At 50.2% G+C, this 17,233-nt stretch overlaps 3 protein-coding genes across 6 annotated transcripts in view; 1 reads left to right on the forward strand and 2 right to left on the reverse strand.

The window, feature by feature from the left end:
- LOC6526315 (zinc finger protein ush) overlaps positions 1 to 12,840 on the forward strand; it is a 67,123-nt gene extending 54,283 nt beyond the window's left edge. For both annotated transcript variants that reach the window (XM_002087401.4, XM_039371649.2), the window contains 6 exons: positions 8,297 to 9,255; positions 9,326 to 9,720; positions 9,837 to 10,037; positions 10,132 to 11,518; positions 11,586 to 11,728; positions 11,785 to 12,840. In XM_002087401.4, the coding sequence (XP_002087437.3) occupies positions 8,297 to 9,255; positions 9,326 to 9,720; positions 9,837 to 10,037; positions 10,132 to 11,518; positions 11,586 to 11,728; positions 11,785 to 12,223 (3,524 nt within the window). In that variant the 3' untranslated portion in view covers positions 12,224 to 12,840. The remainder of the gene's footprint in view (positions 1 to 8,296; positions 9,256 to 9,325; positions 9,721 to 9,836; positions 10,038 to 10,131; positions 11,519 to 11,585; positions 11,729 to 11,784) is intronic.
- A 961-nt stretch (positions 12,841 to 13,801) lies between these two features.
- On the reverse strand, positions 13,802 to 15,019 carry LOC6526316 (SUMO-conjugating enzyme UBC9-B). Of its 3 annotated transcripts, none has more exons than XR_001454300.3 (3): positions 14,856 to 15,019; positions 14,132 to 14,776; positions 13,802 to 13,999 (listed from the first exon to the last, which is right to left on the reverse strand). XR_001454300.3 is itself a non-coding variant. In XM_002087402.4 (2 exons), the coding sequence occupies exon 2, from the start codon at positions 14,670 to 14,672 to the stop codon at positions 14,193 to 14,195; it is 480 nt and encodes a 159-aa protein (XP_002087438.1). In that variant the 5' UTR covers positions 14,673 to 14,776; positions 14,856 to 15,019; the 3' UTR covers positions 13,802 to 14,192. The 3 variants fall into 3 exon arrangements, 1 of the variants encoding a protein (XP_002087438.1); XR_001454301.3 differs by having other exon boundaries at positions 13,802 to 14,066; XM_002087402.4 differs by having other exon boundaries at positions 13,802 to 14,776.
- A 171-nt stretch (positions 15,020 to 15,190) lies between these two features.
- Positions 15,191 to 17,124, reverse strand: LOC6526317 (minor histocompatibility antigen H13). Its single transcript, XM_002087403.3, has 3 exons — positions 16,795 to 17,124; positions 15,878 to 16,728; positions 15,191 to 15,820 (listed from the first exon to the last, which is right to left on the reverse strand). Exons 1-3 carry the CDS (start codon positions 17,002 to 17,004, stop codon positions 15,712 to 15,714), a joined length of 1,170 nt encoding a protein of 389 aa, XP_002087439.1. The 5' UTR covers positions 17,005 to 17,124; the 3' UTR covers positions 15,191 to 15,711.
- Between the last annotated feature and the right edge of the window lie 109 nt (positions 17,125 to 17,233).

Here is a 17,233-nt window from a genome sequence, read left to right on the forward strand (position 1 = left end):
AGCTTTTCGGCATGTAATTAATCATTTGACAAGGTTCAAGCTTCGCGCGGTGGGGCGGGGGCAAGGTTTCTCTATCTCCATTTTTTTGGGCTCATGTTTATGCGGGAAGCATTGCAATTGCTGCGGGCCACAAGCGAGTGCAACAACAAAAGCAGCCACATCGACAGCAGCGGTAATCGAAAAAAAACCATTACACGGCGCTCGACCTTATCAGCCGCGTTCCATCAACACACTGCCCTTGCCCCTTCAAGTGAGGGGCCCGCTTTCTTTATCCTTGCTAGAAAATATCAAGCATACGCCATGTGGGCTGGCGTAAGTGCACTATAAAACGGGGGAGCAGCACAGGTTTGGTGCTCTCTATTTGCCCGATTTATGATTGGGCATTTAAAGCTCTGGATGGCTTTTCTCGATCCATAAAATTGTGGTGTTGGGTTTTAAGAGAGGCAAACACATTTTATACTATTTTAACAATAAATTACCGCCAAGAAGGGGTTCCTTTTCTGCGATGAAATATTGAGGGGAAAAGAAAGAACACACGGAGAGAAAAACTTCTTGGAACATAACAAATAAAATTATTTTAAACTTGTGAAGTTAGGATTATCAATTTAATAGTCTGGGAATAACTTCTCTGCAAACCTTCTTATTTATTTCTATAATTTCCAAATCGTTTTTCATGATTTTTTCCGTTGTGTCGGATGGCTAAAATAGCAGCCTCGTAATCCTTTTTGCGGCGTGGCATTTATGAAATGTATTTCCACCTTATCGCAGGCCACAGATCGCAGCTGGTGGTCCTGCTGCCTGCTGCCTCCATCCCCTCCTGACCCTTGGTGGCCCTTGGACCCAGATGATGATGATGATGATGAGTTCGACTTGGGGGCTTTGGTCATAAAATGCTCGCCTCGCATCAAGTCGAAGGCAAGTCCTTTCTGCCTTGTCCTTGCGGTTGCGCAGACAAAGGAGTCGGCAAGCAGCGGAGAAAGGAGGAAAGGAGAAAGGAGAAAGGGGTTGGTCTCTCTTCTTGCCGTGGCCGTAACACCAAGCGCAATCCTTTGGATAAATTTTCTTATCTTTGCCGACCAGACGACGATATTATTTTTAATACAACAACCGAAATTTGTATGTTCGTGTGCGGGGCGGCTCGTAAATGTGCGTGTGTGTGTCTGTGTGTGTGTGTGAGTGGGAGCGTGTGTGATTTATGCAGTAATTTTTTTATACATCTAGCAGGCATTACGAAGCTCTTTATCATCCGCCCCAAAATAAAGAATTCTGCGGAAAGGGAAAATTTGAATTTCGCTTGGGGTCGAGCTCTAATGGCTTGACCGCCGCCTTGGGAGCAACCTCAATTCTTATGGGGATTATAGTCTTTTCTACAAAACTTAACTAAACTTTCCTTGAAATGCATAGTTAAGCATGTGCCCTTGCATTTTGGGCCATCTTTTTAATCTTCTAAGCTTGCACTTAACTCTGCAGCCGAGTTAATCTTTTCTTTCGTACTTCAAAGGACTTTTAGATCGCTTTAACCACTTGAATCGATTTAGGGCTTTATTGAGAAATCGCATTGAGCAGGGACACACATCTGTCAATCAATTAGCTGCATGTCAGCACGTCGCCTGTTCATCCTGCGAACTCCTTTCTTTTGCTCGTCATCTGAGTTGGACTTGGATTTCCATTAACCCCTTTCACCAGCCACCCCTGATATTTTCCCACACGCTCATGGCTGTTTGTGTTTGGCTTTTAGCCGTTTTCCGACTGCTAAACCAACGCTCGAATGACCCTCGTCATTGATGTTGATGTTGATGATGCTGATTGCTATTGCCATTGCTGTTGGCTTTACTTTTTTCTGCTGTTTCCGATGACTGCTTATTTGTACAAATCCAGTGCGAAATTCAATCAGCAGTCGAAGCGCGTGAATCAAATTGAAGCCAAACCTAAAGGATTTGTCAAGGCAGCGCTGTGTGCGCGATATTGGCTACTGAATATCGGGTGGGGCAAATTCCCAGGCTTATGCCTGCTTAGACCTCCTTGAATTTTAAACAATTTCGGAGTTCATTACAAGCTGTTAGCACCACTTCGCTTTCATCATCTCCCAGTCGCCCACTGTGCCCCCTGCATTTATGGCTTATTTGCTGCCTGCCACTCACTTGGCTACCTTCTCCGCTCTCCACACTCCAAGCGCTACCCAACTCACCCGACGAGTGGTGCCTCCAAAAGAGCAGTCCTCCCGTCATCCCAGTCTCATCCCCATCCTCAATCCTCAATCCCTGTGCCCTGGGCCTTCGTGTTGGCCACAATGCTGCCTCCTTTCGGCTCCGTTCGCCAGCTCAAAGCCTGCGCCACACAGACGCACACACTTTTTTGGGGCCTAATTGGTAGGTAATGATGTGTCTGACTCGCCGCTTTGTTAGTCAGTCCAGGAGGTGCACTGCAAAAATCGCTTCTGCAAGTTGCCATCATGAAATTTATTTATTTATTTCTGTTCTTGAAGTGTAGCTTTTACCACCTATGTAAGTAGCTATGCAAGCTTCGCTTATATAGTGCACTGCGAAACCACTTCAACTGAAAAATCATGAATAGTATTTGTACCCAATTTCTCTGTGTGTACTCTAAACTGCTTTTCTCCAGGTTGCGTGGCCCTTTTGCTGCGCTGCCAAACAGGCTGGCAGTGAAACTCCGCCAGGAACTTGAATCGGGCACCCAACTTGGAATTGAAGTTGGACTTCTTGGACTTCTTGGCCTCCTTGGCGGCCTTTGGCTTTGTAGTTGGCTAACTGCCTGTTGTTGCCGTTGTCGCTGACTGCGCGCATCTTGTTAGCAAGTCGCCCCCCTTTCTCCGCCCCTCTCAATCAACTCAAACTCTTGCTGTGGGGTCCTTTATTGGGCCTCCTTTTCAGTTCAGTTCAGTTTCAGTTTGCGAACTTAGCTGGCCGAGCTCCCTCTTCCCGCTTTTGGGGAATTTCATTCCCATTCACACAGCTTGCAGGCAATTTTCGCGCCTCTTTAATTTACTGCTGAAATGCTGTAGAAATGCCAAGCCCTACTGCTCCGTTTCGTTTTGTTGCTGTTGCTGTTGCTGTTGTCGTGATTGCTTGATGAACACATCAAAAGTCATCAGCACAGGAGGAAAAAAACGGAGCAATGAAGTCAACACAATGCCAGACACGATTTTGGACTTGCCACGCCCCACCGCCCCTGCCGCCCTCACGAACAGCACAACAGTAACAGTAAACAGCAAACAGCAAACAGCAAAACAGTCAAAAGAGTCGAAAGAAACAAGCGGTTGTGTCGTCGTGTCTATAAGGGAAAATGGCCCGAAAGGAAATGGAGTCGCAGGCGGGGCAACATCGCAATTGAATTGTGACTTCTTGGGGCAGTTGTCAGTGCTTGATTGATCTGCGGAGAGCGTGATTTGTTTACAACAATTGCGAATGTTGCTACGTTGCCATGTTGCTGCTGGTCGCAGTTCAGGCGATGTTGCTGCTGCTTCTGCTGCTGCTGCCATTTCCACTATCGAGCGATGGCAATCGAAGAAAGCGACATTCATGCAAATGCCAGGTTGTTTAATAAACGCAAATTATGAGCCCGGCGCAACATGTTGCAGTAACAGTCGATGGCAGATTAGCGACATTCATACTTGCACTTGGGTCAATTTAAATTTGTGCAACAGTGGCTGGCACGGCAGCAACTCCTCCTTGCCGCAGCAACTCCTTGCCGCTTCAGCGGCACATGAGATTGTGGGAGCAACAGGCAGCATTATTGTGTTCGGCCAAGATCGCAATTGATCAGTGAGCTGGTGTTGGTGTTGCAGTTGCAGTTGCAACAGCAGTGGCTGCTGTGCCTGTGTTGCTGCTGATCAAGCGATCAAGCTCCGCAGCCAGAAACAATCGGCGCTGAGCGTGCTCACACGATATTTTCAAGTACTGCGACAATTTCCATGCCCCCACCCCCACCCGGTGCCCCTGCCCCTGCCTTGTTATCAGCGCGCCATGCAACAGCAACAGCTACAGAGAGTGCAGCACAGGCAACAGCAGCAACACATCTCAACAGTTGCATCAATTGCTCAACATTGAACTCTGTGCACGGGCCCAGACGATCGCCCCTTTTGGGGACCCCCTTCGACCCCCTTCGGCCCCCTTGGCCCCTTCGGCTGCCCCAATCCCTTGTATCATTTGCACGTTTTTTAATTAAGACATCAAAAAGAGACTTTGACTTGGGCGATTTCAAGGAATTGCCTGCAGTCTGTCTTTGGCTTTGTCTGTGGCTTGTGTTTCGGTTTCTATAGATCGCAGATATAGTACCACATAGGTTGGACTACACAAACAGTTGGGGTGCACGTAATAGAACTGCAGACTTGAGTTCAGGGAAACTTTCTGGTATTAGGTAAAGGATAGCTACAAGATACTGTGATACCATTCAGTGCTATGCTAAGTAATATAGAAACTTAGGATCTTGAAAGGCTATTATTCTGACCACAAGTGTAGGCACTCTCCCACTCCCACAACGGCAAGCTGCTAATCTGATCCTTCCCTTGACATCAGCAACTTGAGTTGAACCAAATGAACTAAATTAGTTTCGCTCGCAAAAGGAACTTCTGTCCGCAGCCCGTTGGTTTGAATTGGGCGATAATGCGACGAGGAGAATGCAGCTAAAGGTTGAAGAGGAACCAAAATTGCTTATCCTCGAATCGAAGGAATTTTGCTCTCCGGGTTCCCATAGAGACAACCCAAAGAGGTGCTGACTATGGCCACAGAGCCGGGAATCGAAGCGAAGTTGAATCGAGGCTGGCGAAAAAGAGCGGTGGATTCGGCGAGTAAATCACGAATAGCTTGGGAGCCCCCAAGATATGAGAATGTTGATTATTTACACGGACACACGGACACACGGCGCAGAAAGAGATCTGCTAAGACTTCTCCGCCTCATTTCCTCCTACTGGCCAAGTGTGAAGTGAAATGAAATTTGCGAACTTTGCGCTCTTTGCATTCGTTTCCCGGCCTCCAAAGGGGCCTCCTTTTCCTTGATTAATAACAATTGATAAGCGCGCAGTTGGCCCAGAGCCCTCGCTGCATCCCCGAGCTGCTGATGGCGTTGATTACCCGTGCCAAGTCCCGTACTCCCGTTGTCCCAGCTCCACCGTCCACCTTCCACTGTCCGCGGTCTGCAGTCCACTTGGAATCGAAGCCTCAGCCCCGGAAACCCAAAAGGCAAGGTGGCAAAATTTTCGCGCGAAAATGAAGATTTCTCTTATCACAATTGGCAGCTGCAGACGTTTCCCCCGTTCTTTTTTCTTTTTGCCTTTTTGGGCTGCTCACTCACGTTTTTCAATTTCTGTGCTCCCCCCAAAAATCCCGATCTTCGATAGCAACTGCAGAAATTTGTTTAATTATGCTCCATTGGGCCATTGGAGGTTTCGCAGACAGTAGTTCTCGCTTGTTTTGTGACTAATGAGTTAGAGAAGGCACAAGGCAGAAAATGGTTTCAAAATCACAGAAGAACAAAAGCAAAGCTCCAGGAGAACATTGAAGCCTACCAAATGAGTTAGAAATATAGTAAGTGAAGTTAATAGTTCAGGTTTTAAGCCCGAAGCACTCTTAAATCTACTTGCATTCAGCGACCTCCAAGTGCTGACCCAGCCAGACGCACTGGCGACTTGCTGCCGCGATCCTAGGCACCTTCGGTTCGTTCCCTGGTTGGCCACCATCTTGAGGAGATCTACCAGTGATTGCCGTTTCGTTAGCGTTTTCGGTTAGCAGTGCTTTTTCCCTCCATTTCGGGTTAACTGACCCCGAAACGATTAGCAGCGACGGCGGTCCGCGGGTTGAAAGCCAGCGACAAATGAACAAAGGGTCGATCCTGGGGATCTGCTCCTTCTTTTGGCTCCGCTCCACCTCCTCTCCTGGAAGAGATCGGGACCTGGGCCAAATTGTTCGATTGTTTATGGCTGCCAACAACGCCCACCGAGTGAAGTTGCCAAGTGAGAAACCAGCAACAATCATCTGGCTGCTGATAAAGTGCCAGGTATCCCCGGCCCACATGCACCACCTTCCCCATCTTCCCTCACCTTCTCTCATCTCTCTGTATGTTTTTGTTGTGTCGCTTATCGGCGAGGATCGATCGCAGCTCCAGCTGGAGGAGGAGAAGAGAGACCTGACGCTGAAGACGGCGGCGAGCTGATTTAACAAATTGATAAACAATTGTTGGCGTTGGCCGCAGGGGGGGTAGGGGGATACGAGGATCAACGGGGAATCCCCTTGCCTTCCACACAAAAGGTGGTGTGTGGGGCGGCGTAACGTTACGAAATGGCTAAACAAACGATCGCCCGATCGCAATTTCAGCGAAGACGGCTTGTTCCCAGATCCCAAATCGATTTCGTATGCGAATGCGAATGCGTAGCCTTGAAATTCCTCGCACTTGGGGATACAGCTATGAAAGGTCTTCCACACTAAAATAGTATTGTTGATATAGTTTTGCGTAAATACTATGTACAGCAATACAAATGAAGAGTAGATAGTTTGAGCTGAGAATCCTAAGCAACTGTGTGTATTTCTCCATTTGAAACCGCCTAATCTGGAGGTTGCAAGAGGTTTCGGAGCTCAGAACCGAATCCGCACAACAATGGAAAAGAGGAGAGGGTGTTGGGATGGCACTCGCGAAACAATCGCTGGAGGAGATCTGCTCCACCAACTGGTGAGCCGCTGAGCCAAGAGATCGCGGCCAGGCCTAATCCTCGGCGGCAGAGGCAGCTGTCGCTGGGGGCAGAGCCGAGACTCGGAGACTCGGAGACTCCGAGCCAAGAGCTGGGCACCCAAGTCAGAGGCACAGCCGAAACCGAGGCAAAAGCCAAAAGCCATTGTTAGCTGTTAGTCGCCCGTTCGCACTCTATCGGCGCTGGGCCATCTCTCTGCCCTTCTCTTCGCTTCGCGGAGGCCTCTTCGCCCGGACAAAACACTTTACGTGTGCGGCTTATCGCCACCCAATCGAAGGCAATAAATATCTTACAAATAAGCAGAATGCCTCGGAATGCCAGCAGAGCCCTTTATTTTCGGAGGGGCAGGGTGCATTCGGGCGATTCTTCTAACCGATTGCTCACGTGCAGAATTGTGTGAATTCGTGAAAAATCGACGGCGGCAATTAGGGCGGGCCGTCAATAGTTTGGCAACAGTTGCAACATTTGTTGCAGTGGCAGTGGCAGTGGCAGCGGCAGCACAAACAGCAGCCATCAAAAGACTTAGGCAACAAACTTGGTCTTCACAGCGAGAAATTAAGCTTGCTTTCCGATGTTGTGTATTCTGAAGTTGTTAGGCTGATAATACAAATAGAAACAAGCAAATTTACCACAATTTGCATCTCGCACAATTTTCTTTGGGGTAAGTCTGAATCGGAAAATTACTATAGAACTAGCTTGCAAACGATTTGCTGTGTAAAAGTATCTCGTGTTTTCCCTCGTTGTCGGAGACTCAGTCGCTCTGGATGTGCTGACATTTCAATAGCCATCAATTGACAGGTCAACGCGCATCTCCTCCAGTCTCCCATCCTCAAAGGAAGTCCATGGACGAGGGAGGACTCCAGAGGGGGGGAATTTGGGAGCTGCAGCCCGCACGAGCAGGGTAAATGTTCGCTCCGGTCGAGATGTCGAATTTCTGGCGAAGCGAGATGCAAACTGCAAACTGCGACGCTTATCCGGCGACTCCATCTGCATGCCATGTGTGTGCCATGTCCACGTCCACGTCCACTTCCACTGTCCGCCGCCATAATCTCGGCCAGCATCGCCGTTGGTCGTTATAATATTTCGCCGTGGCCAAAACAGAAACAAATCAGATGTCAGTTCGGGATTCTGGCCAACTTCGAACTTTTGCAGCGATCCGCGGGGCCTAATCATCAGTGACCACCATGGGCTTTTCTTTTCTTTTCCCCTCCACCACCCATCTCCCTCCATTTCCACCAGCGTTTTCCACGTAAGAGATGGCCAGAGTGGATAAACTGCCCCTGCTCCTCCTGGGCAGCAGCCAGTCCAGCCGACTCTTGTCGCATTGTTTTCACAGCTCTGACCACTGACAATTTGTTCGATAATAATTGCCAAAGCAGCTGTCTGACGCATAGATTCCTCATGGGCAGCGGATGCAGGAGATCGGATGCCGCAGTTGCGGATTCCGCGAAGCCAATTTGAGGCACTAAACAGCCGTGTAACTGTCTGACCCCAGAGCGAGTTCTCAGGCTTGGTTAATCCTGCCCAGACAATACTTAATATGGAGTTGAAATTATGTATTTATATCGTTCTTTGTTCCTAACTCATTCCTTGCAGATTCCAAAGATCTGAGCGCTCAGGAAATGGGCGAGCAGAAGCAGCAGCAAATGGAGGACCACCTGGAGGATCAGTTGGACAACTCCAGAGACCCCCAGAACAACAATAACAACATCGACGAAGACGACGATGAAGATGCTGACTTTGAGCAGCCAGAACATGCCAATCCCCAACAGGATCAGGATTTGGGGGAGACAGAGATGGAGCAGGATCATGATCTGCAGCAGGAGGAGCAGCAGGAACTGCCTGCAAACAGCCCAAGCACTCCGCCCAGGAGTCCCAGCTCTCCCCCGCTGATTCCCAAGCTGGAACAGCCAGCCACGCCGCCCTCGGAGGCGGAAGCCTCTCCGTGCCCCTCACCTTCACCCTCACCCTCGCCCTCGCCATGCCCCACGCCCAAGTATCCCAAAGTGCGTTTGAATGCGCTCCTGGCCTCAGACCCTGCCCTCAAGCCGGATGCTAAGGAGCTGACTCTGCCGGACGCTCGACTCCTGGCTCCGCCGCCGCTCGTCAAGCCGGAGACACAGGCGCAGCCGGATGTAGCGGAACCTCTGCTTAAACCAGCCAGATTTATGTGCCTGCCCTGTGGGATTGCATTCAGTTCGCCCTCAACTCTGGAGGCCCATCAAGCCTACTATTGCTCTCATAGGATTAAGGACGCGGACGAGGCTGGCAGTGATAAGTCAGGGGCAGGAGGATCGGCAGCCGCAGCTGGCGAGGCAGCGGGATTAGCAGGAGGCTCCTCCGAGCCTCCAGCCAAAATGGCCAGGACAGGAAAGCAGTATGGCTGCACCCAGTGCTCCTACAGCGCGGATAAGAAGGTGTCCCTAAACCGCCACATGCGCATGCACCAGACTTCGCCGGCAGCTCCCACACTGGCCAGTTTGCCCAGCCTCCTCCAGAACGGAATAGCTCCTCCGGGAGTCACGCCCAATCCGATGGAGGATAGCTCTAGTCAAGTGAGTAAAGTGTTGAGGTGCCAGTAGCCCCCGGAATTGCAAGCTAATAACAAACCAATCCCCTCCACAGCAAACCGATCGCTACTGCAGCCACTGTGATATCCGGTTCAACAACATCAAGACCTATCGAGCGCACAAGCAGCACTACTGCAGTTCGCGGCGGCCGGAGGGACAGCTCACGCCCAAACCAGCCGCATCTCCGGGAGCAGGATCCGGACCAGGTTCCACTGGGGGATCTATCGGAGTAGCTGCCCAGGTGGCTGCGCCCGGCAAGATGAGTCCGCAGGCCAGGAACAAGACTCCGACTCCCGCGATGGTGGCCGTCGCAGCTGCAGCGGCGGCTGCTGCTGCCTCCCTCCAGGCCACACCTCATTCGCATCCACCTTTCCTAGCACTGCCCACCCACCCGATCATTATTGTGCCCTGCTCGCTGATCCGGGCAGCCAGCTTCATTCCAGGCCCACTGTAAGTTCTCAAGGGAAACTTCCCTGAGTTTCACCCATTTGCATTTTGGTGCAATGTCAAAACAATATATAAAACAATAGGAGGTATTTTACGAAACTATTGCATTTTATGTGCAGGCCCACACCAAACTCGGGGATCGTGAATCCAGAAACCACCTGTTTTACCGTGGACAACGGAACGATTAAGCCACTGGCCACTGCCCTAATTGGCGCCTCCTTGGAGCCCGAACGTCCCTCAGCTCCATCGTCTGCTGCCGAGGCCACAGAAGCCAAGAGCAGTCCTCCGGAGCCCAAGCGAAAAGAAGCAGGGCAAACTAGGTTAGTGCTTATCATTATTCGTGATGCCCATGATGATGATGTTCTCCGAATGCCCAGTGATTAACACATACATACTCCTTTTTACTTTCTCCAGAGAATCTGCGCCTCTAGATCTTTCGCTGCGTCGATCGCCCATCACCCTGAACTCGCTGAGCCTGCGGCAGCGCCAGCTGCGCAATGCCCTTTTGGATGTGGAGGAAGTACTCCTTGCCGGCGCAGGAACTAGCAAGGAGAATGCGGAGACTCCGAGAGGAGGAGGGAGTGTGACTCCCGAGCAGATCGTTTGCGCTCCCTCCCTGCCGAGCAGTCCTTCGATGAGCCCCTCTCCCAAAAGACGAGCCATCAGTCCACGCAGTTCCGGGGCTGGTAGTGCCTCCTCCATGTCACCACCTGGTCTCAATGTCGCTGTTCCCCATCTGCTGGACATGCGCTCCATGCTACCCGCGGACTTTGGACTCTCCGAGTCGCTGTTGGCCAAAACCAACCCAGAACTGGCTCTGAAACTGGCGGCGGCAGCGGCCGCAGCTGCTGTGGCGGGCAGTAGTGGAGCAGCAGCCTTTCCGCCCTCTCCTCTTCCTGCCCAAGCTAGTAGCGGGAATCCTGGAAGTGGAGGATCGGCAGGTGGCGCCCAGCAGCCCCAGATCTATGTGAAAAAGGGCGTGTCCAAGTGCATGGAGTGCAATATTGTGTTCTGCAAGTATGAGAACTACCTGGCACACAAGCAGCATTATTGCTCGGCCAGGAGCCAAGAGGGTGCTAGTGAAGTGGATGTCAAGTCGGCCGTTTCACCATCCGTCGTTGGAGCTGGAGGACTAGGAAGCGGAGGAGCAGAAGCTGCTTCGACTGTGGAAACCACTCCGGTGGCATATCAACAGTTGATCTGCGCTGCCTGCGGAATTAAGTACACTTCCCTGGACAACCTGCGCGCCCATCAGAACTACTATTGTCCCAAGGGAGGAGCAGCTGCTGCCCCCGCCGCGACGCCCACTGATCCCGGCCAGCTGGCCATGGCAAAGGAGAAGTGCGGAAAGTGCAAGACACTGCATGAAATTGGCCTGCCTTGTCCACCCCCCGTCGCCAATCCCCTCGCAGCGCCACCAGCCAATCCCCAACCCGCCTCCAATAGTCTGAACAAGTGTCCCGTTTGCGGGGTGGTGAGTCCCACCGCGGCACTGGCCAAGAAACACATGGAGATGCACGGAACAGTAAAGGCCTACCGCTGCAGCATCTGCCAGTACAAGGGGAACACTCTTCGCGGCATGCGCACCCACATTCGAACCCATTTCGACAAGAAGACTAGCGACGTCAACGAGGAGCTCTACATGACCTGCATCTTTGAGGAGGATGTGACCGCGCTGAGTCAGGAGCTGGTTCCTTCAACAGCGGCATCTGCCACAAGTGTACACGATTCCATGGATCATCCCTCGCAGATGTTCAACTGTGATTACTGCAACTATGTTTCCACCTACAAGGGCAATGTGGTGCGTACCCTTTATACCTTTATATGTCCGCCAGACCAGAGAACTAACTGGAGTTTTTGCTTTACAGCTGCGCCACATGAAGCTGATGCATCCCCATGTGGCCATCAACTCACCCTCCATTTCCCCCGACACCAGAGACCAGGATGTGACTTCCAACACCACTCCCAACCAACACTCGAATTCCGATGGATCCAACGGAGAGGCAACCAGGTAAGGAAATTATCTACACTCACATTACTGTTTCGCTAAGTCAGCTTCGTCCACAGCTTCCACATTAAATCGGAGCCCCTGGATCCACCCCCGACTGTGAATCTGGTGCACGAGAACAACAACTCGCCGATCGCCACGCCACATATTAAGGCTGAGCCAATCGAGGTCGGAGCGGATGCTGCGGCCGGCGGGCTGGTTCCGCCGATGACTTCTCCGCTGGGAAACAGCAGCAGCATGGCTGCCGCAGCAGCTGCCGCCGCCGAGGTGATGAAGAAGTACTGCTCGACCTGTGACATATCATTCAACTACGTGAAAACCTACCTGGCCCATAAGCAGTTTTACTGCAAAAACAAGCCGATTCGCCCAGAGGCCAGCGACAGCCCCAGTCCGAACCACCTGGGCGGAGGCGTTGCCGTGGGCCTGGGCATTGGCGGCCTGGTCGGTGGACACGGCCAGCAGAAGAACAAGGAGAACCTGCAGGAGGCGGCCATTTGAGAAAGCCAGCTGCGGTGGGAGGCGCAGCGCAAGCAGCTGGAGTGGTACTATACATGCTTCTAGGCAGCAGCACAACCCAATTGACACTAATCGAATCCTAGCCTCCTTTAAAATGTACACTATCCAAACCGCAACCAACAATCGACGACAGTATTCCCGGAGAATCTCCCGTCGCTGCCCTCCACTTCCAACGCCACTTGGGGACTGACTCCTTCGACTTACCGATCGATAGAAGTAGATATATACACCGTACTCCCATACATATACAGTACATCTAAAGGAATAACATATAGATTACTTAGGAACATATATTAGTTTAGGCGCATACCCATTAAGTGGGAACCATGACATATAATGCATGCCAAAGCTTACCACTTAGACAGAAATTAAGTTGAGGGCAAGAAACTAAAAGTTTGCAATGGTCTGCGGAGTAGAAGGAGGCGAAGTATTCCTATGTAGATCCAATACTATTATGTAAATTGCTTGCTTTTCCACGTGAAGCGATCTATTCTAACTGTGTAATTTAAATGAGTAGTACATTATTTATTAAGTGTGTGCGACAATAAAAGTAATTAATTTATTCAACATGAAATAAAATGGATTTTAAACTATTTGAATTCAACGAACATTTTTAGTGCTGCCAGATCCGCGGAAATTTATATGCATGCGTGGTTGCCAGACTGATTGAAAAAGTCAAATAACTACCAGACCGATAGAAAAATGTGCTGGCATCGCAGCTGATATAACCGTTAGGTTAAAACAGCTGATCAGCAACTAGCCGCCATTTTGAAAAATAACCTACTGGGATTTCTGTTCGCCTGGTACTCAGAATAGAGCATATCCACCAAATCAAGCATTTATAAATTTCAAATTAATGGCGTATGCATTGAAAACACCTTCTACACGCTTATGCTCCCCTGGTATATCAATTCGAAAAATTCAAATTTTAAGTCCCCGGAAAATAAGTTTAGCAGCTAGTTTGTCCGTTTTCGCCAATCTGAAGTACCAGGCGAACAGAAATCTCAGAAGGTGTCTACTGGGTTCCAGGCAAAATTCTGGCGGCCTCGTTGGAAATGAACCGTTAGCTGAAGCTCCAGGAAATCAGCTGATTGTGCTGCCAGATCCCTCGAAAATGATTCATAGTAATGTGGACGGGCCTGCCACTGCCAGATCAGCTGAAAATGTTGTCTAGTGTGACCAGTAGGAAAATCCCGAGAAATACCAAAACACAATTTTAAAATTGCGAAATCAGCTGATCGTGTTGCCAGATCGCTTGAAAATTATTCATAGTAATGTTGGCGGGCCTGCCAGATCAGCTGAAAATGTTGGCTAAAGTGGCCAGTTAGAAAATCCCGAAAAATACCAAGACAAAAATAAAAATGCAAATAGAGCGATTTTTAAATAAAATGTTTATTCAATTCAATTCAGCCAATATTATTTAGGTAATAAAAGCAAATGTAGTTTTATCTGCCGCCATAATTCAAGCACCAAACGCAGCTGAGCAGCGGGCCATTGACGTCCAACAAGTAGTCGACTGCAGATATCCGGAGAGAACCTTTAAACTTGAAATGCTCAAGCTTTTACAACTAATACATTTTTATTGAAATTACATATGTTTGTACGTAGTACTTGCGATACAAAATAGCCCGTAGAACAATCGGACATGCACCCAGAATCGAAGATGGAAGGGAGCGTCGGCTTCTGGGTGCCACGTAGCCACTTTGGGGCTCATCATAGAATTACAGGACTTATTGGGATTTATGCAGATGGTACAAGCTGGTAATTATGCAAGTGCAGAACATTAAAAAATTATGTATATGCTTCGGGCCGCTGCCGCTTCGGGCTGTCCAAAATTAGTCGATTTTTAAAAATAAGTAGATGTGGAGAGCATTCCAAACAAACGCTTACCGGCTAGATGTGTGTGTATTTGTTAATGTCTATGTGGGGAAGGTGACTGGCAGGAGCCCGACTACTCGGTGGCCGCCATGGCGCGGGCCTGGGCGCGCACCCGCTTCTCGTACTCCAGTCGATTCTGGCAGTAGATGGTGTAGGCCTCCGCCTGGGCCGGGTCCTTGATGTTCGGCTCGTTGAGCAGGTCCTGGATGCCCAGCAGGATTTGCTTGATGGTGATGGCGGGGCGCCAGTCCTTCTCCTCGTCCAGCAGCGACAGGCAGACGGTGCCCGAGGGATAGACGTTCGGGTGGAACAGTGGCGGCTCGAACTTGCACTTGGGCGGCGATGTGGGGTAGTCGTCCTTGAAGATCATGCGCAGCTTGTAGAGACCGCCCTCCCAGGGGGTGGACTTCTTGCCGGGAATGGCGCACTCCCAGATCATCAGGTTGAGGGTGCCGTCGGGGTTCTTGGCGGGTCGGGCGACGAACCCGAACGGGTGATCCTTCCTCCAGGCCTTGCGCTCCTCCCCCAGACGTGTGATAGCAATGCCGGACATGGTCGCTGCTTGCTGGCGTCTCTACTTCCGGCTGAACGTGTCCTCGAGTCCTGGATTTCTGCTAGCAATCAGCAACACTTAGCCCTTTTTGCACGCGCGTCTGTCTGCGAATGTGTGTGTGTGGGTAAGTGGCCTCCAAGGGGCTTTGTCGCCTTTTGCCGCGCTAATCGCGAGTGCACCTACCTTTCTGCCTGTCTATGCGTGTTGGGCGGCTCTTGGCAACCGACTTTTATCCAATCGCTAGCGGAATAAGCACTTTTTGCAATTTGTACCGCAATTTTTTGCTGGAATGAACGCTTGTGCTCGCAAAAGGTGTCAGTCGTTCCGCACAAAGGGTCATACTGTATGGTTATCGATAGTTGATGTGACCGTAACAGAAAAGCGATATTAAAATACTAACTTTTTACACTACTTTTGTATTAAGTTTAAACTTTCGTTTAGCTTTCTTTGCTTTTAGTAAACTCAATTATTTTATTTATTTATTATATTCCCGAAACCTCTTAATACAAACGATTTTATTTAAAAGTTGGTGTTACGAAAACTAGAGTTTATTCGCTTTACTGTTTACATCAATTTTTGCATAGGTTTTAATAAATGCAAAATTAAATCAAAATTAAGTGGTTCCCTTTTAAGTCGGAGATCTTTTGAGATTTAGAGGAGAGTGCTCACTGTTTACAAAAATTGGAATATATTTGTATCTAAACTGTTCTTTCTTAAATATATACGCCTCCTTGCGGGAGCCACATAAATATTGAAATCTACATTTAAATTTAAACTTGATTGCGGTAAAAAAGTAGACAGAACATTTTCTACAATTGTAACCTAATCGAACTAAATAAGATTGTTGTGCCTGGCCAAGGAACGTAACTAACTCAGTAAGCGAATCGTCTTTTGTAGCGGTGTACCGTATAAGTTACGGATTGTGATTGATAGTGAAGCCATATCAAAACGAAAAGGAAGCTTGGCTAGCTGCAGAAGACATTTACGATGGAACGAATGGAGATGTTGTTCGAAGAGGGTCCTCCTGGTCCTTCCGGCTCTACTTGCCCTTCTTGGACTCCTTCTTTTTGCTGCCGGATGAGCTGGTGCTCTCGTCCTTTTCCTTCTTCTCCTTCTTTTCGGGCTTCTCCTCGGGATGGTCTTCATAGCTAGAGGGGGAGAACGAATTAGTTTCAAGTCGAGCGCCCGCCAAAGTCCAAACTTACGCAAATAGCACCTTCAGCTCGCCGCGGATGAGGGCCACCAGGAGGGGAGTGCCCATGCAGGCTGGCACCAGGTAGAGCAGGGCCGGCTGCGCGTGCTTGAACACATGCATCACGAAGATGGTGGCCAGCAGGCCCAGGAAGTAGGCGATCAGCGTGGAGTAGAAGTAGATGCGCGTCTTGCGCTTCTTGCTGTCGTCGAAGCGCAGCAGCAAGGCAATGAAGATGCCCGGAATGACGATATCGCCCAGTCCCAGCATGGCGAAGTTCGAGGCGTTCAGGCCGTTCTCGATCAGGTCCTGGGGGAACACTAGTTTGATGGGAGCCTCGAAGCTCTTGGCCACGGTGACCATCACGTTGGTGCCGAATACCCAGAAGATGTCGTAGAAGAACAGGCCGCTTAGCAAGATTACGCCCGTGACGAAGTTGTTCAGGTGCAGCATCTCCACGCCGTTGATGGCGAAGGCCAGACCGAACAGGTTGTTGGCAATCCAGTGCTTCTTGAGCAAGTACCACACTCCGATCACCGAGGAGATCACCAGGCAGACAATGTCGTGCGTGGAGAACTTGTAGTTGACGATGTCCTCCTTGTGCTTGCCCTCGCCCTTGGTGAACAGGATGTGAAAGGGCACCTTGGGCACGGCGGCGGGCATCAGCGAGTTGATCACCGGACTGAGCAGGTGCGCCAGCGCAATCACTCCCAGCACGAAAAAGTAGCCGGTGAGCAGGTAGTTGATGTGCACCTTTTGGAAGATCTTGAAGAAAAGGTAGAGTCCGAAGAGGGCTGCCGAGGCAATCAGCGGGAAGTACATGGCGTCCTTCTTGGTCATCGTGTCGGCCTTCTCGCCCGTGGACTGCAGGGAGTGGGGAATGCGGGGAACAAGTTAAACCAGATTCCGGATTCAGTCTGCAGCACCTACCTTTTTCAGCTTGTGCAGCTTAACGGAGCGGATGGAGCCAAAGATGATTGGCAGCATGGCCATCACCACCAGGCTGCTGTACGCCACCGCCATGCCCTCCGGAGTCGAGGGCTTCTTCTCGCCCGGCGCCGTCTCGTTCTTCGGTGCGTTCACATTCTCGATGATGCCCTTCAGCACCTCCTTTACGGTTCCGATCACTTCCTCCGCCATGGTGTGTTGTCCAGTCCAATCCGTTCCTGAAAATCGCCGGCTTGCGGGGGTGAAAAGCGAAATGACACGCAGCAGCACACGTCAACAATCTCTGTTATCGTTATCGGCATCGGTATCGGTGGTCATGGTCGTGGCTTATCGAACGCCTCGAAATATACCGAGAATATACCACCGTTTGTGCAGTGTGACCGTGCTGCCGCCATGATAAGAAATACCAAGGCAGTTGAGA

Source organism: Drosophila yakuba, chromosome 2L (assembly GCF_016746365.2).
Source record: "Drosophila yakuba strain Tai18E2 chromosome 2L, Prin_Dyak_Tai18E2_2.1, whole genome shotgun sequence".
Classification (NCBI taxonomy): Eukaryota; Metazoa; Arthropoda; class Insecta; order Diptera; family Drosophilidae; genus Drosophila; species Drosophila yakuba.

Excerpts from the sequence above, each read along its gene's own strand:
- LOC6526316 (XM_002087402.4), bottom strand. The coding sequence starts at position 14,672 with ATGTCCGGCATTGCTATCACACGTCTGGGGGAGGAGCGCAAGGCCTGG.
- LOC6526317 (XM_002087403.3), bottom strand. The coding sequence starts at position 17,004 with ATGGCGGAGGAAGTGATCGGAACCGTAAAGGAGGTGCTGAAGGGCATC. Across the intron at positions 16,729-16,794 it reads AGCTGCACAAGCTGAAAAAG|TCCACGGGCGAGAAGGCCGA; the intron begins GTAGGTGCTGCA and ends CACTCCCTGCAG. Across the intron at positions 15,821-15,877 it reads GAGCTGAAGGTGCTATTTGC|CTATGAAGACCATCCCGAGG; the intron begins GTAAGTTTGGAC and ends CTCCCCCTCTAG.